Source organism: Vombatus ursinus, unplaced genomic scaffold (assembly GCF_900497805.2).
Source record: "Vombatus ursinus unplaced genomic scaffold, bare-nosed wombat genome assembly UNPS02014793.1, whole genome shotgun sequence".
NCBI classification, from domain to species: Eukaryota; Metazoa; Chordata; class Mammalia; order Diprotodontia; family Vombatidae; genus Vombatus; species Vombatus ursinus.
Genome location: NW_020954571.1, coordinates 13,810,062 through 13,836,509, shown reverse-complemented (window position 1 = coordinate 13,836,509; position 26,448 = coordinate 13,810,062). Strand labels below are relative to the sequence as shown.

The window sequence follows — 26,448 nt, the reverse complement described above, 5'->3', positions numbered from 1 at the left end:
CCCTGGTCATAGTTCCAGGGCCAAGAGAAGCAGTAGTACTTGCAGCTTTAGGGGAGTAGGGGACTTTCCCAGGTAAAGACTGGATGGCAGACCAAGAAAGCAGTGACCATACCTCTCCCAGAATAACATTAACTTGGAAGAACTGAAAACCTGACGACCTCCAGAATTAGGTCTGAAAAGACCAGCACAAAAAATACTGAAGCTTGTCTTCCTACCCCCAGGCGAGCAGAGCCTAGCTTTAACATAAAGTTCAGAGTGAAGAAATAAGCTGGGAAGATGAACCAATGGCAAAAAAAGGAACTTGATCATAAACAGGTACTATGGTGGCAGAGAATGCCAAGATAAACTCAGAAGACAGCAATGTGAAAACAGCTACAAGCAAAGCCTCAAAGACAAATGCTAATTGGACTGAAGGTCAGCAAGAATTCCTGGAAGAATTAAGGAACAAGATAAACATGGTAGAGGAAAACTTGGGAAAAGAAATGAGAGTAATGCAAGAAAATTAATTAACAGCTTGGTAAAAAGAGACACAAAAATACTAAAGGAAATAATCACCTTAAAAAACAAAATTGGCCTAATGGTAAAAGAGGTACAAAAATTCGCTGAAGAAAAGAATTCCTTAAAAAGCAGAACTGGGTAGCTAGAAGCTAATGACTCCATGGAATTGCAAGAAACAATGAAACAAAGTCAAAAGAATGAAAAAATAGAAGAAACATGTGAACTACCTCATTGGAAAAACAACTGACCTGAAAAATAGATTAAGGAAAGATAATTTAAGAATTATTGTACTACCTGAAGGTCATGATCATAAAAAGGGTCAAGATGTTATATTTCAAGAAATTATAAAGCCCCAATATCTTACAGAGGGTAAAATAGAAATTGAAAGGATCCACCAATCACCTCCTGAAAGAGATCCCAAAATGAAAACTCCCAGGAATATTGTAGCCAAATTCCAGAGCTCCCAAATCAAAGATAAAATATTTCAAGTAGCTCAAAAGAAACAATTCCAATCTTGTGGAGCCACAGTCAGGATAACACAAGATTTAGCAGTTTCCATGTTAAAGAAACAGAGGACTTGGAATATGATATTCCAGAAGGCAAAGGAGCTAGCATTACAACCAAGAATAACCTACCCAGCAAAACTGAGTATCATCCTTCATGGGTAAATGGATATTTAATGAAACAGAGGACTTCCAAATATTCCTGATGAAGGGATCAGAGCTGAACAGAAAATTTCACTTTCACATATAAGACTTAAGAGAAGCATAAAAAGGTTAACATGAAAGAGTAATCATAAGGGACCCAATGGAGTTAAATTGTTTACATTCCTATATGGGAAGAGGATACATGTAACTCCTAAGAACTTTATCATTATTAGGGCAGTTAGAAGGAGTCTACATAGTTAGAAGGCACTGATGTGAGTCAATTATGTTGGGATGATCTCCAAAAAAGAATGCAGGGAAGAGAAAGCGGAATGCACTGGGAGAAGGGGGAAGAGAGAGGTAAAACAGAACAAATTTTCTTCCATAAAGGTGCACAAGGAAGGGCTTTTATAGTGGAGGGGAAGACAGGACGGAGGGGTTGGCAGGCAATGTTGAACTTCACTCTTATCAGAACTGGTTCAAAGAAGGAAGCAACACACAGTTGGGTATAGAAATCTATCTTACCCAATAGAGAGATGGGAGGGGAAAGGAATAAGAGATATGGGGGGAATGATAAAGGGGAGGGTAGATTGGGGGAGGCAATGGTCAGAAGCAAAATAGACTTCTGAGAAGGGACGGGATAAAAAGAGAGGAAAACAGAGGAGAATGGGATGGAGGGAAATGCACAGTTAGTGATCATATACGCAAATGAGATAAGCTAACCCAAAGAATGGAAATGGATAGCAGAATGGATTAGAAACTGGAATCCAACAATATGTTGTGTACAAGTGACACATTTGAAGCAGGAAGAGCCACATAGAGTTGAAATGAAGGGCTGGAGCAGAGTCTATTATGCTTCAGTTGAAGTGAAGAGGGCAGAGGTAGCAATCATGATCTCAGACAAAGCAAAAGCAAACTGAAAGAGATAATCAGGGAAACTACATTTTGCTAAAAAGGCATCATAGACCATTATCTATGTAATATAAAAAAATACAGCAACTTCCTCTGATAAAGAGAAATATATTCTCAAATATATAGGGAACTGAGTAAAATTTTAAAAAAAGAGCCATTCCCCAATTGATAAATGGTCAAAGGATACGAACAAGCAGTTTTCAGGTGAAGTAATCAAAGCTATCTTAGGAATATGAAAAAATGCTCTAAATAACTGCTGATTAGAGAAAGGCAAATTAAAACAACTCTGAGGTACCACCTCACACCTATCAGAAGTGACAAGTGCTAGAGGAAATGATGGAAAATAGGTACGTTAATGAACTGTTGGTAGAGTCGTGAACTGGTCCAACCATTCTGGAGAACAATCTGGAACCCAAAGGGCTATAAAATTGTGCATATCCATTGGTCCAGCAAAGCCACTACTAGGTCTGTACCCCAAAGAGATTAAAAAGGAAAAAGACCTAATTGTACAAAAACATTTATAGTAGCTTTTTGTGGTAGCAAAGAATTATAAATTGAGGGGATGCCCATCAATTGGGGAATGGTTGAATAAGTAGTGGCATCTGATTATGATGGAGTACTATTGTGCTATAATAAGTGATAAGGGGGGTAGTTTCAGAAAAAACATGGTGAGACCTATATGAACTGATGCAAAGTGAAGTGAAAAGAACCAGGAGATCATTGTGCACAGTAAGAGCAATGATGCAATGATGATCAACTGTGAAAGTCTTGGCTAGTCTGATCAATATTGTCATCTAAGACAAGTCCAAAGGTCTCATGATGAAAAATACCATCCACCTCCAGAGGGAGAACTGATGAACTCTGAGTGAAAATTGAGTATAATTTTTTCACTTTAATTTTTTTGCTTTTTTTTAAATATGGTTAATATGGAAATGTTTCGCATGATTTCACATGTATAATTGATACCATATTGTTTGCCTTTTTGTGGGTGGGGGAGGGGTGAGAGGGAGGGAGAGACTGGAACAAAATTTAAAAAGAATGTTAAAAAATAAATAACTAATAAATATATTTTTAAAAATAAAAGTACAGAAGTACTTTTTTTTCAAAGAAGGGCTAAGTGCCTTGCCTGGGGAGTTGGAAAGGGACCCAGGAATCCATCCTAAGACAGCGTCCCCAGCTGCCAAGGTGGCCCTTCCCTCTGATTGAATTCCTCAAAATGGCTCTGTTCCCAGCCAGCTTGCTGAGATAGAAGGTTGGAGTAACTTGATTTGTAGTGTCAGGATTGACTTGGCTTCCTGAGTTCCTGGACCAGGTGTGGATTCTGGTTCGCACGCAGCTTTCCCCCAGTCTGACCCTGCCCTTACACCCTGGCAAATGGTCAACACTCCCTTGATAAGTAGGTACAAAGACTCAGACTATCAATGGAGCTTAATACCAGCCCTCCTGTCTGGGCCTGTCTTTCTGACCTCTACCTGCATTGCAAATTCTTGTCTGGTCTCCCCATGTCTTGTGTCTTTTAGTTTATAAGTCTAAACCATTCTGCTGGGCATTCCAGGCTAATCTGAGCCCATTCAGGCTTATCAACCAATCAGTTAATAAGCATTTACTAAGTGCCTGCTATGCGCCAGGCACTGTGCCAGGTGCTAGTGGCATAAAACCAGAAATGAAACAGTCTCTGCCCTCAAGGAGGTTACATTCTACATTTGAGGATTCTATTCTATTGACAATTCCAGGGATTCTACTGAATCTTCTAGGAGGAACCTTATATCCCTTGGTTCATTTTGGTTTCTCTTGCTAAAATTACCTCCTTTCTCCTCTCTGAATCCTGAGTCCCACCTATCTATCAAAGCCCAGCTCAGCTCCCTCCTCTGCTACAGCAGAGAGAGAGACGTGGACCTGGAATTACAGCAGCAGGCTTAAATCTCAGCTCTGTTACTCGTTGCTTAAGTGTTCCCAGGTAAATTACTTCACCTCTGTAGGCCTCAGTCTTCTTATATATAAAATAAAGGGCTTGTACTAACACATGTGGTGAGCTGGAGCTTGTTCATATGAGCTTGAGAGAGCTGGTCACTAAATTTTCAGCATGAGCATTTACACCTTGTAAATCAGCAAATGCTCCAAATCAGGGTTTGATTTATTATTTTGCAGATTGTCCACACTTAAGGAGGTGAAGTAAAAATTTTAATAATGCAGATTAAACTTAAAAATGTGTCATGCACATATTTTTTCCCCCAATGAGCCAGTGGTTAACCATTTACCAGTACATTCCTATAACCTGTTTTGTGTCATTGATCATTATGGCAGTCTGGTGACACCTATAGGCCCCTCCCTTCTAAGGATAATGTTTTACATGCATAACATAAAACACATAGAATTATAAAACAGACTAATTCTACTGAAACATAATTATCAAAATATTTTTTAAAAAAACAAGTTCACTAACCCCAGGTTAAGGAGTCCGGGACGCAGTGATCTCTCCTTTGCAGCTCTAAATGCTCTAATCTTTCCTGACTACTCCTGATCTAATTAATTTCCTTCTCCTTTGAATTAAGAATCTGAACCAAATAATTTAACCTCTTGATTCCATGGTGTTAGTATTGTTTCCCATTGGATGGTATGTTCCTTGAGGGCAAGGACCATGTCTTCTTTGTTTCTTCATGTATTTAGCACAGGACCAGATACATAATGAGTAACCAACGAAATGCTTATTCATTGAGGCTGATCGACTGCCTCACCTTGGAAGGGCCAAGGCATCTAGGGAGTGGAATAGCAGCCGAGGCCTGACTACGGGAAAGGCACGACCAGTGTTGGGGGAGGAGGAACATGGCCAAGAGGAAGAGCAAGGCATATAGCCAGCTCTGTGGGTGCCCATGGGGAGGCTAGAAACAGTCCCCTCTCCTTGCCTGTTCCAGACCAAACTAACCACTTGGCACAGGAAGTTCAGCCCTACTGGAAGCAGCCTTAAAGCCCCTTTGTGCTGGGGGCTCCATAAGCCCCAATCTGGCCCCTGCCTGTGCTGACTGAACTAGGCATGCTGCTAGTTCTCCGATGCAGGAACAGAATGCCTTCCATGCTGCCTGCTTGAAAAGTGACTTGGCTGGCAGGACAAGAGCAGCCTGATCTCCTCTTCAGCCCTTCCACCCAAAAGATGGCATACAGTAGAGTAGATGTTCCCTGGCAGAAAGGTGATAGTAAAGCTTGTGGCCTGAGCCACAGACTAAGAGCTAAGGATTCTGGGTTCCTTTAACCACCAAAAAGAACACTCAATGTCCAGAATGAAATCTTCAGTTCAAGTTTTTTCTCTGATACTAGCTATATGAACTTGGCCATGAACCTCCCATGAGCCTCAGTTTTCTCATACGTAAAATGGGGGTAAAAAAAAGCTCATATGACCTACTTCCTTGGTTGAGGAAAGCACTCTATACCCCTTAAAGTACTGTAGAAACATGGCATTATCATGTGCAAGGCACTTGCCCTCTGGCTCCTTCAAGAACACCCCTTGGAGGGAATGGGTTATGACAGAGGGGTGGGTGGCATCTTGCTCCCTACAGTAGAAACCCCAGTTCCCTGGAGTATCTGCCCTTCCCTGGGAGGCAGGAAAAAATTTTCCAGGGAGGAAGCAAAGGTGGGGAGAGTTTGAGTCACATAGTAGACCAGTGATAGTATGAGGATTTGAACTCAGTTCCCATTTTTGAACCAGTATTCTACTGTTGGACCATACTGCCTCTCTCTCCTCTCTCTACCCTACAACTGAGTCTCATTCATTGCTGGCTCATTTCCATGGCAACTAGTACCATAACAATTGTTATTAATCAATTCCTGCAGAATGGGGAAAAGTTTTTATCTGATTTGTTGGCTGGGACTAGCCCCTTCTCATCCAACAGGAGAGACTCCCCTTGGAGATACACATTAATCAAGGCCAGGGTATTCCTTCAGCTTGGAGAGAGATAATTGATAGAATATGTGTGGAACTGACGGCAGATGCCAGTGACAAGATGCTTGTTTTTCATTAAGCAATTCTCAAGCAATGGGAGCCCAGTTAGACAGATTCAGCCTCCTGATCCCTAGCTCAAATCAACATCTGGCCTTGGGAGCACTGGGGTCCCTTGCCAAAGATCAATGCAAGCATATAAAGAAGAATTATCAGTGTGGATCATGGAATTTGAAAGGGGTGGGCTCTCTCCTCATCACCATCATCTCCACGACCACCATGCTTACATCATGTTTTACAGTTTACAAAGCACTGTGTTCAGAGCAATCCCATGAGTTAGGTAAGAGGCTACTGCACCAAATTAGACAAGCGGCAATAATATCATGAACCAGAGTGTTGGTAATAGAAATGAAACACATGGGACAGAGACCAAAAGGAAAAACTGAAGAGATTGATTAATTTTAGGGCTCAAAAGACAGGTAAGACTCAAAAATGACTATGAAATGACTCCCAGATCTTTATCTTCAGCCCCATGTTCTCCTCTGATTTCCAGTCTCATATCTCCAACCACCTACTGGACACCTTCATCTGAATGCCCTTTTAGCCTTTCAAATTCAACAAGTCCAAAACAAAACCTGTCTTCTTTCCTCCTAAATCTGTGTTCCGTATGGGAAGACAGGTATACTCATACACTATAGGTGGACCTAAGAATTTATCCAAGCCAGAGGTGGGGAACCTGCAGCCTCAAGGCCACATGTGGCCCTGTAGGTCCTCAACTGCGACCCTTTGAATCCAAACTTTACAGAACAAATCCCCTTAATAAAAGGATTTGTTCTGTAAAATTTGGACTCAGTCAAAAGGCTGCACCCAAGGACCTAGAAGGTCACATGTGGCTTGAGGCTGTAGGTTCTCCACCCCTGGTCCAAGCAATCTGAAAAGCAATTTATCATTATGCTTAAAAAGTAAACTGTCCACACCCTTTGACCCAGAGATCTCACTGCTAAGTATATACCCCAATGAGTTCAAAGAGGGAAAGAAAGATACCAAAATATTCATAGTAGTACTTCTTGTGAGAGCAAAGAACTGGAAACAAAGTAGATGGCCATTGTTTGGGAAAGGGTACGTGTACAAACTACAGTACATGAACCAAGAGTACAGTGAAGCAAAGGAAAGATGTGAAACAAAACAAAAAACAAAGTCAAGTAAGTACCAGAAGGAAAACAGTACACACAGTGATGACAACCAACAAATTGAACACTTTGTAATTAGTAATAGCTAAGCTTGTCCCAGGAGAGTTGAGAAAAGATACCTTCTTCTTTGAAGAGGAAGAGTATTACGTACACTGTCAGACCTAATTGGTTTTGCTGAACTGCCTTCTTTCCTTTTTCTTTTTAAATTTTGCTACAAGGGATGGCTCGTTAGGGAGGAAAGGGGAGGGGACAATGAAATGAAAATGAAATGAATGTTAAAATGAAAGATATTAATAAAAATAAAATTATACATATATACATATACGTATACATATACATACATATATGTGTGTGTATGCATACACACACACACACACAATCTGCATCTCCATCCACTCCCTGTCTCTGCTGGGAATGATGGAAGATGCTTCTCCAACCAATTCTGTGAGTCTCCACTCTTCCCTTCCCTATTTTCCAAATTCATTTCAAATCTTCAGTGGCTTCATTTTCCCTTCAGTACCAAATACAGCCTGGCCTTTCAAGGCCTCCCATAATCTGGCCCAAACCTATCCATCCAACTTTATCCCTTAATCCAACCCCCTCGCTGTAAAGATTGGGAAGCTGAGGCATAGGGAAATAAAGTGGCAGACCTTAGAGAATGTGGGATATGACCTCAGGCTCTCTGACTAGATAGCCGGGGTTCCCAAGTGGGTCTTTGCTCAGGTATTACTTTTGGGATGGTACTTACTGGGGGCCCGGGGTCTCCAGGATCTCCGACTCCACCTGCTGTCCCAGGATGACCCTAGAAAGACAGAGGGGTAGGGGGAATAATTGTGATGAGCTCATAGGAATAATGCTTCTTACTTCAAGCCCTGCCCTCAGCTAACCTAATTAACTACAGCCAAGGTAGCATCAAGGTTATGGGCCAAGAGGCCAGGTCCCTGGGAACCCTAAGCTCTCTCTTCTTTAATGATGGGAAGGATGAATGGAAGGATCTTGAAGCATCCAGTTGAGGTATGAGGAGAAGAAGGCAAAGAGGAGGAGATGGGATGAAAGGAGAATTACCATCCCAGAGCCAACAGTTTAAACAATAAGTATTTATTAAGCATCTACTTTGTAGGTGGAACTATCAGACTGGAGCTCATGGGAGAGACGAAAACAAGAACGAAACAGTCCTTGACTTCAAGGAGCTTACATTCTATTGGATGAGATAACATGTACATATATAGGTGGATAAAAATATTTACAAAATCAATATGAGGTAAATTTGGAAGGTGAGAGCACTAGCAGCTTGGAAGGATCAGGAAAAGGGTCATGCAGAAGGTATTTGAGCAGAAATCTGAAGGAAACTAAGGGGTAGAAGTGAGGTGGGAATGAATACCAAACATGGTGGACCACCATGGAGTGTTATGTGAGAACCAGTAGAAAGATCAGCTTTGCTGGCGCTGAGAATGTAGGAATGAGAGTAATGAACGACAAGGTTGGAAAAGTAGGTTGGGGCCAGGTAGTGCAAGGCTTCAAAAACTAAATGGAGGAACTTCTATTTGATTGTAGTTGCAATAGGGAGCCATTGGAGTTCATAGAGCAGGGCAGTAACATGGTCAGACCTGCACTTTAGAAAAAGAGAGAGTGGGGATAGAGTGAGAGAATGCAGACTTACTCCTTACCATCGACCCCTTGGCTCCAGGAGGACCTGGTGGTCCCATTGCACCTCGGCCACCCTTCAACAAAGGAGAAACATCAATGAGTGTGTAGGAATCAACTGATCAATAAATATGTATTAAGCACCTCATGTACTGGGCATTATGTGAGGCTGAGAGGGTCAAAAACAAAAGGGAAAAGTCTCTGCCCTCAAGGGGCTAACATTCCATCAGGAAAAGATCACTTGCACATAACTAGCAGTATATGAACTAGGCACAAAATAGATACAAGGTGATTTTGAGGGAGGGGAAAGCAGGCTGGGGATCAGAAAGTGGTATTTGAGCTGAGTCTTAAAGGACACAAGGTATTCTCAAAGTTCAAATCCCACCTCAAACACTTACAAATTATGTGACCCTGGGCAAGTCACTTAACCTCTCTCAGCCTCAGTTTCCTCTTCTGTAAAATGGGGATAATAATAGCACCTACCTCACAGAATTGGCATAAGAATCAAGTGTAATTAGAGTTTTGCAAACTTTAAAGTGCTATAAAGATGTTAGTTTATTATTGTTATGGAAATTGCCATACATCTGAATGTCTGCTGTCCTGGGGTTTAATTGCTCCTGTCTATCCAGACATCAGCTTCTCACCTAACCATGTTCGACATCAGCCATCAGCCATAGATGTATCTACTCCAGATTGAGATATGGGCTTGGAATGAGATTACTGGGATAAAGTTCTCATTGATGGCATGGAACAATCTTCCTGCCCAATACCATGTCATCCTTTCCCTCCTTTATAGGACATTTCAAGGTTAACTTTCTCTAGGAAGCCTTGCACAACAAAATTCCCCAATCCCAATCTATCCACACGATCTCTGATGCCTTCCCTCCCTGTTATCATTCAACTGTTTGGATAATGATTACATCCAAGGCCCTTCACAATCTAAATCCAACCCACATGTACCCTGTGCTCCAACCAGCAGGAAACAGCTGTGGGGTAGAAGGATGACACTTGATATGTATTCCTAAGGCCTGGCATTGAATGCTGGATCTGTAGGGTACTTCCTGGGGCACTCTGGGCTAGTAATTTCACCTCATCTATAGAATGGGGATGATAACACTTGAATAATTAATAGCACAAGGTTGTTATGAAGATCAAATAAAATGATATGAATACATCCAGCTCTCCAGTTCTCCTCATTATTATTATTCACTTTTTCCTGAAAATGCACTCTCATACCTTGTTCATGCTATTCCCTTTGCCTGGAATGTTTCCTCTTTCATTTCCTGTTAAAATCCTACTCAAACTTCCGATACTGCCTCTTCCATGAATCTTTCTTGATTACTTCAGCCAGACACGATCATTCCCTCCACAGAATTCTCAAAGCACTGTTTGTATCACTCCTCACTGCAATCTACCTTCTATTGTTACCTGTGTTGCCTTAGACTATAAGCTCTCTGAGAAAAGGTGTGATGGCCTTATTTATTCTCCTAGCTCCCCCAAAGCTTAGCCTAGCACTGTCCTTCAGAGGCTCCAAAATGTTTGCTGAATGACATGCAAACCTAGACAGCGCCAGAATCTCCAGGTGACCCTCTGAAGCCACCTCACACACACAAGTGGGGATTTTCCTTTTGCAGAGATGGTTTTGATTAAGGAACTGCTAATTATATTGTTCCTTCTGATTGCCATTTGATACCATTTGGTTCTGGTTTAAGTTTGGCTTGGGCTGGGTTGGATCTACAGAGGCAGATGTGTCAACAGAAGGCATTTCCTTCCCTTCCAACCCTTCCTATCTCTTTACTCCTCCCCTAACACACTCCACTCTTGCCCCAACTCCCTAGATGCCTGAGCAAGAACTGGATTCTGAGGAGCTGATTGATTGATCAGCTGCTCACAAAAGGCGGTTACACCAAAAAGTTATTTTTAACTGAGCTTTGTGCAGGGTGGTATGCTAGTGTGTAAGAGGTGGACTCTGCCCATTAGGGACATCACAGACTGACCTTGTTTTCAATTAAGCCCATTACAGTCTCAGCATTCACTCTGGGCCCAGGATTCTGACCCTGGGAATAGCTAAGCCTCTGTCTGGATGGCCATCTCTGACATTAGGGACACCTCTCTGGAAGTGGCCCTGCCCTGTGGAGAAGCTTCTGGAATCCATAGAGAACACAGAGCTATTCAAGAACCGAGATCTGTGCCTAGCAGATACTATCCTGGCTGCTGTGACCCCTGGAGAGCCAGGCTGTGTTTACACTGGCAATAGTCCTTAACTGTGTTTGATAGGGAGGTGGGAGCGATAATCTGTAATGTCACTTAACCTCTGTTTGCCTTAGTTTCTTCATCTGTTAAAAGGAGTAATAATAGCACCTAACTCCCAAGGCTATTGAGCGGCTCAGATGGCATAATAATTGTAAAGAGCTTAGTAGTTAGTGCTATATAAATGTTAGCTATTATCATTATTTATTATTATTATTATTAACGTACCACATTCCCAAATAGATTACTGGTGGGCCAAAGTGAAATAAATCCTCTCTCCTCGAGGAATCAGGAAATGGAAATGGGCATCTCTTCTAGCTTTGTACTCAATAAAGTGTTTTCAGATAGAAAGCAAATCCACTCAAGACATACGGATCACACTCCAAATCCATCACCTAATGCACCATGCAGGTAAATGGATGGACTCATCAAAGGAGTCCAGACTGAGGCCCATGTGGCTGTACCACTCTGGTCCTATTAACCAGCCCTCAGGGTTCTGGATGGCCTTGAGCAAGCAGCATGGGCAGGTAAGACAAAGTGAGCAGAGCCCGGATGTGTGGAGGGGAAGCCAGGTGGTCCTGAAGGGAGTCAAAGTTAAGCACCAAAAGGAATGGAAGACAGGAAAGGAATACAAGGCAGCCATGGAGAACACCAGACAATGGTCCTTTGACAGCTTGCTCCCTAGCCCCCAAATGCCAAGTTGCAACTTCTGCCAACAGAGCTTGTTCAGGTCTTTGGATGAGGAACAACAGAGCTAAGAGTAAACTGAGACAGGGTTTTAAATTCCTAAAACAGCAGCTTCCATCACCTTCCCCCACCCCTAAATGTGCTGGGCTCCTTTATTTATTTTTTAAAATACAACCTACCTTCTCTCCGACGATTCCTGGCTCTCCAACCAGACCGATAAATCCCATCAGGCCCTATAAGAAACATTTTTTTTTAAAGCAAGAAAGAAAGTGAATTTGGGGATGTGTTGGACTGTTAAAAGTGGTGCTGGGTTTTTTTCTTTCCCCTGAGGTGAATTCTCCAAGTGTCTCTAGTTTACTGAACAGTAATTATTGGCGGGCAGCAGGACTGCTGGAGACAGGAGGGCTTGTCCCACTCTAGCCTCCCGTGCCCCTGCTGGTTCAGCTTTTTGAGCCAACTGGGGGATGGAGTGTCAGGGTTTCTGTGAGTGGCACACCCTCTGCCTACCCCAAGGATGGGTCCGGGAGGGTGGCCAGCACAGCGGAGTCCTCTAACACAGAGATGTCAAACACAGCAACCTGAGGGGGCCAACACCACTGAGTACTGCCCAGACCAGAGGAAAATATAATTGGAAAATATTTCACAAAATAAATAAAAATACAATAGAACATAGATAATATTAATCTGTGGTTTTCTAAGGGATCCTTACGTAGGGTTTGTTGGCCTCCTTTTCTATTTGAGTTTGATACCACTGTTCTAATACAATTCAGAGAAGAAGGGGAAAAGATAGCCTGAGGAGTTGTCCCATTAGGACTTTGCTCCCATCTTCTGTGTCTCCTTGTTGCTACTAAGTAAGAAACCAAGAACTCTGGTCTGGATGAAGACATGAATGTACACAGCCCAAGCCAAGGAAGCTGATCAAAATCTGGAAATCTGAGGACTTTTACTATCTTTGCAAACCTTTCTTCTTCTCATTATTGAAAGGGAACACATAATAATTGTTGGTGTTCTTTTAAATTTTAACTGCCATGGTAAAATTACTCTGTGTTCTAAGAATGCCTCCCTGGCAGCTTTGGCGGGGAGGTATTGGTTCATCTTCCTTATGGGCAGGGATTCAAAATTTATCCCCATTTTAGGGGGGGGGGAAGGATTGGGACAGAAAGCCTGTGACCCAGAGAGTGTAAGGGACTTGAAAAAAGTCATACAGACAGCCAGCACTAGAAGCTAGGGTATCTGATTCCCTTTCTAGCTGACCCTGCTTTCTCTTTTGAAGGAGAATGCAAGATGAGGTTTGATGGAATTTTGCAAAAAGGGCTTTAGGGGTAGAGAGAATGGGGCGGGGGAGGCGATTCAATTTTCAGCTGATGACTTCTTTTGCAGAATGGGTTTAAAAACATACCAAGAGCTGCTTCTTAATCTACCAAGTTTTGGCAAGAGGTGAGTGATACTGATTTGTGCGCATTTGGAAAAAGAAGTCATCTGCCCTGATACGTTGTACTATTGTACGGTTTTCAACAGATTAATTAGATGAACATTAAATAACCAATCATTCGATTAACTCTTGGGTTTAATGTTCATGATCCAAAGGGAGATTTTAAGAGGGCATAAAATTGCTGCCAAATACAGAAAGAACATTTGACATTCAATGGATATTTGTAAAGTACAGAGCACTTTGCTCTAGGCACTGGGTATGTGTGGGGGTGGGGGAGGGAGACACAAAGTTCTGAAAAGAATTTGTATTTCTCTAGCTTTTCTCTCCTAGAAGTGCAAACTGTTTCACATTAAATTAATTTAATTTAATTCAACACACATTTATCAAATGCCCACTATATGCAAATGGAGTACTGGCCCTGGTTTATCCACTGAATCAGATGGCACTTGATGTAACAGCACGAGGATGAATTAGCAATCCCATCTTCAATGTTAGTGTGCCCCAGGCCAGGTCACATTTATTTCCTTCTATCTGGAACAAAGGCTTTCTAAAACTCTACCCCACTTTAGAAAGCCCAAAACAATTCAGACATCCTCTTCTACCTACTGCCACTTTCAAGCAAGCCAATCGACCCCCCTCAATGCCAAGAAATAGAAGAACAGTGCTGCTGTGGAGGAACCAACACAAAGACCTTGATGTTGGTGGTATTGGCACATGGGGCAGCTAGGTGGCATAGCAGGTAGAGCACTAGGTCTGCAGTCAGGAAGACCTGAGTTCAAATCCAGCCTGAGACACTTACTACCTGTGTAACCCTGGGCAAGCCATTCAGCCCCATCCTGCCTCAGTTTCCTCATCTATAAAATGAGCTGAAGAGGGAAATGGCAGACCACTCCAATATCTCTGTCAAGAAAACCCAAATGAGGTCACAAAGAGTTGGACAAGACTCAACAATAACAACAATCAGCGCACTATTCATTTATGCCAGAAACAAAAGAAGAGACACCATCATACTACAAATAATACAATAAGAGAACATAGAGAAGCTGCCTGGTGTAGTGGCTATGGCAGACTTGCAATGAGGAAGACCTCAGTTCAAATCCTATCTCAGACACTTACTAACTTAGTGATCTTGAGCTAGGAAACCCTGGACATTCATGTCAGCTCTATCACTTACTAGTGGTCTGACTTTGTTACAAATTATTTGTTCTATCAAGTTTCCTCCTCGGAAGAATGAAGTGACTGGACTAGATGCCTTCTGAAGTGTCTTCGCACTCAAACATTCTGCAAATTTATGATGTTCCCTCTGGCCTATCTATATTATTACTAAACTTATACCTCCAAGGAGATCAAAGAAGGAGAGAAAGGACCCATATGCACACACACAAAAATATTCACAGCAGCTTTTTGTAGTAGCAGAGAACTACTAAGTAAGATGGTATCCCATCAAGTAGGGAATGGCTGAACAAATTATGGCATAAGAATATAATGGAGTGCTCTAAGATAGGAAGGAAAGAGACAGTTTTAGGCAAACCTGGAAAGACTTGTTACGAACTGATGCAGAGTAAAGTGGGCAGAACCTGACGAATAATTTCTACAACAAAATTATAAAAACAAACATTTGTTTAAAAGACTTAAGAGTTCCAATCAACACAATGGCCTTTCTTTTAAAAGTCTGATTTCTGGGGGTGCTCTAAAGCACATGATGGGGATGCTTGTGAGAACAAGGCACATGGTCCTGTAGTGTGAGACATTTATAATATGGAAAAAGGGAACATGTTGCTCCTCAAAGAACATTTTTCCTTGCCTGCTCTGGGAAAAAAAAATCTCCCCTGATCCTGAAAGATCTCAATAGCCCAGAGGCTTCTGCTCTGCACTCATGGGACTTCTCCTAAGGTAGGGATGGTTGCTTTCTATCCTTATTCCCAATCATATATTTTTGGAAATGAGTTTTCTGACTGTCCCCTTCCACCCACCTCTGCTAATGACTCCTTGGGACCCTACAGCAAAAGGGTTAACCAAAAAAAGGACCCTCCCTTCAAAAGGGGGCAGATGGTCACTCTGCATGGGGCCCCATCCCAAGAATGCAGATGGAAGCGCATCAAGGAAGCTCTGTGCTAAGGGGCCACTCCCTGCCAGGTTGGCTGAGGAAAAGCAGAATTTCATAGCTACTTTATATTTATGGGTTACTGGGTATTGGATCCCAGACAGGTCATAAACCTCTAACAAGAATTCAAACAGAATCCTAATGAATAGCATTCATACAGTCAGGGCCTCCTGGGGCCAGCCCAGTGGCACGCATGTTGCTAAATACACCAACCCAGAAAACACCTGGAAGGACTAGAAGGGCTGGGGCAGAAATCTCCCAGCCGAGACCACCACTATTGTGTATTCTTCACGTTCTTTCTAAGAACCTGGTTTCAATGACCCTGTTAGCTTCTCCTGCTTAGGGCACAAGCAGGAACAGGAGCAATTCCACTCTAGGTCCTGACCCCTTTGCCATTAATGGATAATAATTAATAATAAATAATTCTCTAACACTGTAAGTTGAAAAGAAGGTGCCAGATCTGCATTTGGTAGAGAAAGTTCCACACCTGGAGGTCCCTCCACTGTTTAGATCACAGGTTCAGTCCAAAAACAAATTACTAGTTTACATTAATGGGGATCTTTAAGGTTTGTAAAGTTCCTTATGTACAGTCTCATTAATCCTGCCAAGCAAGTGTTACAAGCATTATTCCCATTTTTACAGATGAGAAAACCAAGGCTTGGAAATAGAAAGTGGGCAGTAATGTGTAAGAAGACTAGAAAAACAGGAAGGGGACCATAGTGAAGAGCTTTAAATGGCAAACACAGGAATTTGTTTTTGATCCTAGAAGCAATAGGACCTCAACTTTCTCATTTGTAAAATAGGGAGATAGATCTCATGGGTTATTAACCTGGAATCTGTGAACTTTAAAAATATATGTATATATATTTTGGTAACTGTATTTCAGTATAATTGGTTTCCTTTATAGTTTTATTTCATTTTATTCATTTAAAAGTATTATTTTGTGAAGGGCTTCATAGGCTTCACCATATTGTCAAGAAGTCTAAGACACCAGAAAAGGTTAAGCACCTTTGATCTGAATGATCTTTAAGGTCCCTTTGAGCTCTATGTTTATGATCATATGGGATAACAACAGATGATGGGGGAGGGGAAGGAAGGGCAGGGCAATGAAGAACCGTCCTCTCATTTGCACTCCTGCACCCACTTTAAGGGTCCTCTAGTATCAATCAATCAAAAAGCATTCATTAAGTGCCTACTATGTGCCAGGCACTGTGCTAAGCACTGGAGATACAAAAAGAGGCAAAACATAGTTCCTGCCTTCAAGAAGCTCCAGGGTAAACATGAGGAAGCCAGTTGCTCCCCGTTCCCCTGGGAAAGTCAGATAGCCTATTTGTTAGTTCTATGGAACATCATCCATAGCCCTGAAACACTGAGGGGCTGACAGTAGGAGAGGGGGCAGACTGTAGAAAAATCACATGGGACCAGTGGGCCCAGCAACTCAGCGCAGGTTGGCTCTGATTAATAGCATCATTGTTCCAGTCGAAGAATGTGAAATATTTATATATTCAAACACTCGCTCTGAGCAAACACAGTGTGGACAGGGTGAATGGGAGAAGAGGAAGGGGTTGAGGTTGGGCTGATCGGGAGGGGGGCGGCTAAGGAAACCATTCCAAGGCCACCTATGACTCAAGTATCTATTCCCCCTGACCCGTTGGAAAGGAGTTTGGCTATAACTCTATGTTCCTTTGCTGCAGGCGAGATGGATGGGGGAGAAGGGAAGGAAATAGGTTTGTCCATAACTTGTGTTTGCATGACTGCCTCATTTTGGGGGTCTTGACCTTCTCTGCCATCATGCCTCCCCCAAAAAAGACTGTGGGAAATGATGAAATTAGGTATCTCCATGGGATATTCCATGAGATATGACCATTCACAGCCAGACCAAATCAGATTGTCTCCCACTGTCTTACTACATCCAGGTCAAATCTAGCTAAATGGACATCAAGGGCAGTCTTGGAAGAGGGAAAGGAGACCTGGGGCTGGAGGTGGGTGTGTGGAAAGGATCCATGGGAGGGTGCATTGTGGCCAGCTCCAGTCACATCTATGTGAATCACCTAGTGATGACTGGAGGCAAAGTCCTATAGTTGATTGTATGTATGTATATCCCTGCTAAGGAGCTCATAACTTCCCTAAGGCAGCCCCAGGCTATGATTGGACAGCTTTGATCATTAGAAGGATTTGATCATTTGATCATCATCTGCTTCTGTGAAACTTCCACACACTGGTCCTGCTGAGGCTACATAGAGTAAGACTACTTTCCTCCTTCTGTTTGATGAATTCTCCCTCAATTGTCTGAGCTTTGTTCTGAACTAGGAGAAACCCTTAAGCAAACTCCTCATAAAGATATGAGGTGACATCTTCCATCAGAGAAAACATTGAGATAATGAGATATTTCAAATGAGATAATGTATGTGAAAGCACCACAGCTTAACACAGTGTCTGGCACATAGTAGGTACTTAATAAATCCTCGTTGACTGAAATTATATAAATATAAGATAGTTTTCAAGGCAGTGTGGCATGGTTGATAGAGAGTTGGCTTCCAAACCAGGAAGACCTGGGTTCAAGTTCTAAGTCAGGCAAATACTGGTTGTGTGATCCTGGTGCTCTCCTAGTCATGGCCATTCCTTGGTTCAACCCAAGCTGTGGTTAAAGTCTACTCAGAGAAACCGTCATCTCCATCTCAGGCTGCCGTGGATTTTCCATCCAATTGGACCCTGAGTCCTGTCCAAATTTCCTCTACCTACTAGTAGGAAGAATTAAGGGCACCTTTAGTGTCAAGATGTTTGTTCTTTAGTTAACCAAATATTTACTAGGCAAATTCTGATGGCAGAATGTGAAGAGGAATTAAGAAGCCTCTTGATGAGGGTGAAAGAGGAGAGTATAAAAGTTGGCTTGAAGCTTAGCATTAAAAAAATGAAGATCTTGGCAACTGGTCCCATCACTTCCTAGCAAATAAAGGGAGAAGAAATGGAACTAGTGTCAGATTTATATTCTTGGGCTCAAAGATCACTGCAGATGACGACTGTAATCATGAAATTAAAAGTTGCTTGGGCTTGCTCCTTGGAAAGAAAACTGTGGCAAATCTGGACAGCACACTAAAAAGCAGAGACATCATCTTTCTTACAAAGGTCCATATAGTCAGAGCTATGGTCTTTCCAGTAGCAATGTATGGCTGTGAGAGTTGGACTAGGAGGAAAGCTGAGTGCCACAGAATCGATGCTTTCAAACTGTGGTGCTGGAGAAGACTTTTGAGAGTCCCTTGAATAGCAAGGAGATCAGATCAATCAACACTTAAGGAAATTAATTCAGGCTATTCACCAGAAGGTCAAATACTGAAGCTGAAGCTTAAATACTTTGGCCACATAACGAGAAGACATGACTCACTGGAAAAGACCCTGATGGTGGGAAATACTGAAGGCAAAAGGAAAAGGGGATAGCAGAGGATAAGGTAGATAGATGGCATCAAGGAAACAATGAATAAGAACTTAGCCAGACTTTGAGAGCTAGTGGAGAATAGAGGGTGCTGGCGTGCTGTCGTCCATAGGGTCAAGAAGAGTTGGACATCACTGAACAACAATACTAGGCAAATAGGTGATGTAGGGGACAGAGGGTTAGACTTGGAGACAGGAAAATTTGAGTTCAAATCCACTCTCAGGCACTTACTGCTGTATGACCCTGGGGAAGTCATGACCTCTTTTACCCTCAGTTTCCTCCTCTATAAAATGGTGATAACAGCACCTATTTTACAGGGATGTTGTGAGGATCAAATAAGATAATATATATATATATATATATATATATATATATATATATATAAAGCACTTCGCAAACCTTGAAGTGCTATGTACATCACAGTTATTGTTATTGTTATATATTTGTTTCCTGCATGCCTATTACTACTGTGACAATAAAATAAATTCACGGATTTCTTTTTAAAATTTATTCTAGGGGTCAGCTAGGTGGTGCAGTGGATAGAGCACCAGCCCAGGAGTCAGGAAGACCTGAGTTCAAATCTGGCCTCAGACATATAATACTTCCTAGCTGTGTGACTCTGGGCAAGTCATTTAACCCCAATTACCTCACTCAAAAAACAGTTATTCTAATAGGGAAAAAAAAACAAGGTACCTGTAGACCTTCTAAATTCCCAGTTTTCCTCCAGAACATGCTTAAAGAACATTGGAATTATTTCAAAATTTTCAACTGTTCTTTTTCCCTACTCCCAATCCTCCAACCCAACCCTAAATTGAGGCAAAATGGTTACGTGCTACATTGTAGGCCTCCCTCCTCCCTTCTGTGTCCAGGCTTTTCCATTCATGGACAATTTTTCCAGGGCTCCTGGATGTCAGCTTCCAGAGACTCCTTTTCTGTACCGCAGGCCTGAGAATGATGCCTTACAGGGCTTCTCCAGAAGGTTTTGGGTCAAGGAACATGGAAAATAGGTGAGAGTCGGGAAACAAACACAGTTTTTCTCTATCCTGGCTTCATCCAAAGTTAAAGTCTTGCCTAAATATTGTGAGGGCTTCAATCCCTTTACCTTAGAGAGATTTTACTTTTCAGGGGTCAGTGGGCCTAGGTGGGAGTGAGTGAGATAACACAATCTGCATCCAGCCACAACTAGGTCTCTGACATCCCTGGCATGGAGGCAAACATAGTCTGGATAAATGAATCATCACAGATCCTCCTCATAGCCAGTGATTACTTCCTCTTCTACCTAGGCCTTTGCTAGAGCCTCCAACAAAGTCATAGCTACCAGGTGACCAGACTGGACCGCTAGGTATTTTCCAAACTTGATCTGTCATCCCTTGTCTCCACACGTACACACAAGCCATCTCGCAGGCCTGAAATGCTCTCTCTTCTCATCTCTGTCATTCTTAATCCTTGTCTTTCTTCAAGGCTCAGCTCAGTAGCCTCTTCCTTCCCAAAGCCTTCCCTCATCTCAGGCCCCTTCCAACCTTTATCTATAAAAATGCTGATAATGACCTAATTGCTTATGGGGTTGTTGTGAGAATCACATAAGAGAGTGTACGTGAAAGCACCAGCACTTAGTGCCTGGCACATAGCAGGTACTTAATAAATCCTTACTGACTGACATTATATAAATACAGGATATTTTTTAAGGCAATGTAGCATAGTTGATAGAGATCTGGCCTCGAAACCAGGAAGACCTTGGATTCAAGTTCTAAGTTAGATACATCCTGGCTGTAGGACCCTGGGAAAGTCACTTAAACTCTCTGTGCCTCTGGACAGGTTTCTAAGGCTATAGGTTATAGAGAAGGTGCCAACTTGCATTGGCAGAGGGCATTTCCTCAACTGGGAGTTCTGTACACCAATGAAATCACAGGTCTAATTCCTATTCCTGGCCACTATTATTCACCACCAACTAGAATCAGGAGATAAAGGTTAGTCCCAGCTTTTCTATTTATTAGCATTGTAACAGTGGACAAATTACTTCACTTGTATGGGCCTCAGTTTCCTTATCTGTAAATTAGGAATAATATCTATTTTATTGAGCTATTATAGCATAAGGTGGGGGATGTAGATGATGTGCTCTGTTAGCTGTAAAAGTTCTATACTCATGTAAGGTATTATTATTTTCACCAACAATAGCTTCAGCATCCTAATTTAGGGGTCTATTCCTAAAGGGAAACTAAAACCAGCAGTGGAAAGGCCAAAAATGTAACAAAAGAGGAAGAAGAGAAGGGAAAGGACTGGGGAATCTGTATGTTGAATGGATAATCAAGTCCTGAGTCCCTGAGATCTAGCTCAAGGCTGGCTGATGCACTAGTTCAGGGATGGATTTGTTTTATAAAATTTGGATTCAGTCAAAAGGCCACACTTAAGGATCTAGAAGGCCGCAGGTTCCCCACCCTTGCATCAGTTTAAGGGAGTGAAATTAGAAAGAAAGTCAATGACATACCTGCTCACCCATTCTTCCAGGCCGACCTGAATTTCCTGGCTCACCCTGCAATGAGACCAGGAGGAAAGTCACCAGGGGATTGGAGAGAGAAGGCCAACCATTGGTGTCAATAACTAGACTGTGGTCCCCAAGCTCATGTCCATTTCTGATTTATCCAAGGAAAACTCAGATGCAGGGCTCAGGAGAAGTTTTCAGCCAATCACTCCAGAGCTGTGGAATAAGCTGTCTCATCCAAGGGGCTCGATGCTATAAATGGTTCTGCCTCCCAATACTCTGCCATTTTAGACAGTTAGCTTGACCACAGGTCATAACAGAAAGTAGTGTTAGACTGTAGAAGAAAATTTACAGAAGAGCAAGGAACAGAATAGGCCAGAGACAAGGAAACTAAGAGTTGATTGTGTCTAGAGCTAGTAAAGTGGTTCAGTGGATAGAGTGCTGGGCCTGGAGTCAGGAAGATCCGAGTTCAAATCTGGCCTTAGACACTTACTAGTTGCATGATGCTGGGCAAGTTATTTAACCCCTGTTTCCCTCAGTTTTCTAATTGGGGATAATAATAGCACCCACCTAACAGGGTTGTTGTGAGGATTAAGTGAGATAATATCTGTAAACCTCTTAGCAGAATGCCTGGCACACAGTAGGTGTTACACAAATGCTCATTCCCTTCCCAGCAGCTGATTGCCATTTCCAAGAAGCCTCTGGGCTCATTGAAGGAAGGCAAGAATTAAGGGATAGCCTCTAAGTCATAGATGACTGGATTTTAAATTTAGAGCTGAGTTGGACCTTAGCGGTGATCTAGCCCAAACCCTTCATTTTATAGATGAAGAAACTGAGATCCAGAATGGTTAATAAGCTTGCCCAAGATGACACAGGTCTCAGTTCTAGGTCTTCTGACTCTAAAGTCAATATCCTTTCCATCCTACCAGTTCCCACATTGTAATGGGTCTCAGTGCCCCCTTCTACTTGACCTATGACCACGATGACTATGTCTCATGCATATATCCCCACGCATAAGACATGCTAATTCACAGCATGGTCTGACTGACTCCAGAGCCCTGGGCACGAACATTCCACAAGGACATCAGAAATGCCCCTTGGGTCAGCTCCAGTAACCACCTATTTCAGGAATATGAAGATCAACCACTAGCGGGAGGCCACAGCTATCTTCTATGACTCAACCTTCATGGGCATCCTGTGAAGAGAACAGTGCTTGGGAATTAGGAAACTCAGATTTTAGGTCTGGTTTTAACACTTACCATATGACTCCAGGCAACTTAATTCCCCTGTCTAGATCCCCATTTCTGCCTATGTGAAATAAAGGTCTTGGACCAAATGATGTTGAAGGTCCTTTCCAACTATGACATTCTGATGATTTCTCAAACACCCATAAATTACTTTAATTAAAGCCATTATGAATCTGTCATGTGTGAAGTTTTCATCCCTTCTTGGTCTTGCCTGACTGGCTCCTGCAGCCTGGAGATGGAGTGGCTGTTACTTTAAGGCCCAGAGGACATGGAGTGAAAATAAGAAACCTCAACCTCCCTATCCTCCCCCCACCTCCATCATATCCACAAGACCAGTGACATGGAAAGAGGCAAACAGAGAGGGGAAGCCACATGGGTTTGTAAAACAACATGTAATATGCTAAAGGCTCGTCATTCCTTCTGCCACAGAAACCGAGCCAGGATGCATAAAGAAGAAGGGTCCAGGCTTCTGTGGGGCTGCTGACCACAGGTTGTGCCTGGCAAGGAGTTTTCCCGATCCCTTAGGTTTAAAACTAGACTGGGCCAATTGCACTTACAACCCATTCTCGGTATTCCACACAAAATGCATCATTTACATACCCCTCTATCTTCCCCAACAAATCCTTTGTCACAGAGCTCAGGGTACAAGTGTCTCACCATCACAGAGTCCCACTGACATGAAAAGGAGCAGAAAGTAGAGGACAAGGATAGCTCACTACTCATGAGACCTGGTACTTAATGTTGAGGATACTGAGAAAAATCAGACCTGGCTCAGCCACTTACTAGTAGCTATTTGGCTGTAGGAAAACCTGTTGGCATCTCTGGGTCTCAGTTTCTTCAACTGTAAAATGGGAATAATAACCTTTATCTTGCCTGCACTGCAGGGATGTTGTGAGGATTGAATGAAATCAAGGATGTAAAAGAGCTTTATGGCCAAAGAATATAAGATATCAGCCTGAGTTATCATAATCATCACTTTTGTTAATATTATTTATATTTATCCATGGGCAAGCGGGCCAGCACTTGGTTTTACAGGTAGCTCTGTGATACTTGATTTCACCATTGCTCAACCTATCCCCATCATCAGGCCCCTATTCTCCAAGTCCCCATCCCCAGCATCTCTAGTCTTGGTTGGACAGTCGTTTTAAAATCCTCGTTACCTTGGAGCCATCAGGGCCAGGCCTTCCTGGAAATCCTTTCCTGCCAAGTTGACCCTGAAAAACAAAGGTGAGTTGGGAGGAGGACAAAGTCAAGGAAAGAGGCATGAATGAAGCCCCCTGGTTGCTAGGGGTACCTAAGAACAGCCCATGCACATGAAGAGTGATAAGGTTCAGGGAACAGACTCTTCATTTTAAAAAAAATCTATCTATTGATAGCAGGAACTTTAAAAAATGTTTTAAAAATTATTTTTAATATCCATTTTTACAAATTTTGATTTGCAAATTCTCTCTCTCTCTTTAGCCCCTCTCCTACCCACCGAGAAAATAAGCAATATGATACCCATCATCCACGTGAAGTCATGCAAAACCTATTCCATATTAGCCAGAACAGACCCTTAACATGGGCAGTTAACAGAGGACTACCAGGTCATGAAGAGAAGATATTCAAAATAGACTTCTGTTGGTCTTGTAGAGGCACAGTAATATGGTAGAAAGGGCCTTGGATGAGTGCTGATGGGTCCTAGATTTTACTCCCAGTTTGAATATTTGACTTAGTCAAACATTGCTTGGGCAAGCCATTGCACCTCCCATTGCGCCTCAGTTTCCCTATCTATTGGATGGGGATCATAATATTGGCCATCTCTACCCAATAGATTGTTGGGAAGATGAAGAGAAGGGAAACAGATTGAACAAAGCTTTGTCAAAACTAAAACGCGTTAGGGAGAGGGGCTGGATCTCTGATTTAATTGATACAGAGAACTCCTGATGCGCAGGCTTCCTCTACCCTCTGCAGATTGGTACCTCCTCTGCACCTAACAGGCATTGAGTTGTCAGGAATACAGAGAAACTCAATGACTTGCCCAGGGTCACAGAGCCAGTATGCGTAGTAGGTAGGAATAAAAGAGAGCTGGAAAAAATAATAAAAGGCTATTTCAAACTTTAATTGATTTGTGCAATTACTTGTCTGACACAAGGAGCCAGATCATATGACTGGTCAAGGTCTCCTCGAGCCCTAAGATCTCAAGGGATTATTGGCTAGGCCAAGGTAAAAGTTGGTGAACTTGACATCCTGTCATCAGTGACAGTTTTTCTAGCTTTTTCTTGTGCTCTTACACACACTGGCTAAGCTTATTCCTAGGGTATTTGCCTTCCCCTTCCCCCCATACCTAACTTTGATCTATCAAAACCCTACATGGTGTAGTGACTAGGATACTTACCTCTAACCCAGGGGATCCTGGTGGCCCCATTGGTCCTTCATCTCCCTAAAGACCAAGGGACAGAAGAGGAAAAAGAGATGGAGGACACAAAATCAGGGTGCTCTATTAGCTTCACACCAGCACAATGACACAAACTTCCTGAGGCCAGTTTCCTCTTTCCTTTCCCATGGTTACTGAGAAGCCCAATAAGAACAGGCCTACAAAGTACTTGGAGCATCTCTAAAGGGAAGGGTGGCATCCATCAATTTATGTGTTGAACTATTGAGGGGCAACGGGTACCAGCTATTGTGTAGCTTCATCCTGAAGACAATTAACTGGAATTGGAATAAAGAGTAACCCTTTAAAATAGCCCTACGACAGCCCACGGCCCTAGAAAAATAATGAACCTAGAACATTTTGTCTCAGGAGAGCATAACCTTGACACCTTTAGCCTCAGGAGAAAGGACTCACACCATCTGATGCCCCTCCTGGCTTCCATGTTGTAGATTTCTATTGTAGATTGGATTATCTTTTAGTGAGCCTAGGACTAACCCCAATCTAGAGAGAGAACCGTAGACTCCAATGGACTAGAAAGAAGAGCAAACTCTTACTAGAAACATCTAGGTGAATGCTTCTGATAAGTGCCTTTGCAGAGTCAGTGTGTTAGACTCAAGTTCCACAGGCCATATCCGCACCTTTGAAGCTTGTGTGGTCTACCTGGCTACATAACACACACCTAATCCTGGCCAGTTATCTACAAATGGTGCCTATGGTCAAAAGAATGTGGATGACTCAATGCAACACATCCTACCAATGGGAAGGGAGAAAACAGGACAAAACATATAATGCTGAGTAGGTAATAATACTACATAGGTAGTTTCAATGTGAAGGACATTATAACTGATATTTATAAAACCATAAATAAGTACAGGGCAGCTAGATGGCACAGTGGATAGATTGCCAGGCCTGGAGTCAGGAAAACTCATCTTCCTGAGTTCAAATCCTCCCTCAGACACTTCCTAGCTGTGTCACCCTGGGAAAATCACTTAACCCTGTTGACCTCAGTTTCCTCAGCTATAAAATGAGCTGGAGAAGGAAATGGCAGACCACTCCAGTATCTTTACCAAGAAAACCCCAAATGGGGTCACAAAGAGTGGGATACAACTGAACAACAAAAACAAAAAAAGTACAGGCCACTGAGCTAAAAGTTGCAGAATAGACAAAAATACACAAGACAAAATCCCTGCCCTGAGAAGGGGGACTGTATTTGAGAGTATCACCAAGGTCTGAAGAAGGAGAAAGGATACGCTGGAAAATGAACCCCAGATCCCTGTGCACAAGACAGATGTTTTAAACAGCTAAGCCATCAGTACTATTATCAAATGCCAAGATCAGAGGAGAAATCTGCATGATAAAACTAGTGCATTGAGGGTTTCCTTAGGTTTTAAAAAGGTTCTGGAATGTGCTGAACTTCCCCATGAATACTTGGGAAGAGGAATGAATTTGAAGTCAGAGAACTTAACCCAGGCTCCACTACCTACTCCCTACACATTCCTGGGCAAACCATAGCACGGTGCAGTGGAAAGAGCCATTTGGACTGAAAGGACCTGGGTTTGGATCGTGGCTCTGCCACTCACTGCCTGT

The 26,448-nt window shown here is 42.5% G+C and overlaps 1 protein-coding gene across 4 annotated transcripts in view; it reads right to left on the bottom strand.

Moving 5' to 3' along the window:
• COL27A1 (collagen type XXVII alpha 1 chain) overlaps nucleotides 1-26,448 on the bottom strand; it is a 244,751-nt gene that overhangs the window by 85,328 nt on the left and 132,975 nt on the right. For all 4 annotated transcript variants that reach the window (XM_027869712.1, XM_027869713.1, XM_027869714.1 and 1 more), the window contains 6 exons: nucleotides 24,826-24,870; nucleotides 23,609-23,662; nucleotides 21,208-21,252; nucleotides 11,936-11,989; nucleotides 8,843-8,896; nucleotides 7,924-7,977 (listed from right to left, as the gene is read on the bottom strand). In XM_027869712.1, coding sequence (XP_027725513.1) covers nucleotides 7,924-7,977; nucleotides 8,843-8,896; nucleotides 11,936-11,989; nucleotides 21,208-21,252; nucleotides 23,609-23,662; nucleotides 24,826-24,870 — 306 coding nt within the window. The remainder of the gene's footprint in view (nucleotides 1-7,923; nucleotides 7,978-8,842; nucleotides 8,897-11,935; nucleotides 11,990-21,207; nucleotides 21,253-23,608; nucleotides 23,663-24,825; nucleotides 24,871-26,448) is intronic.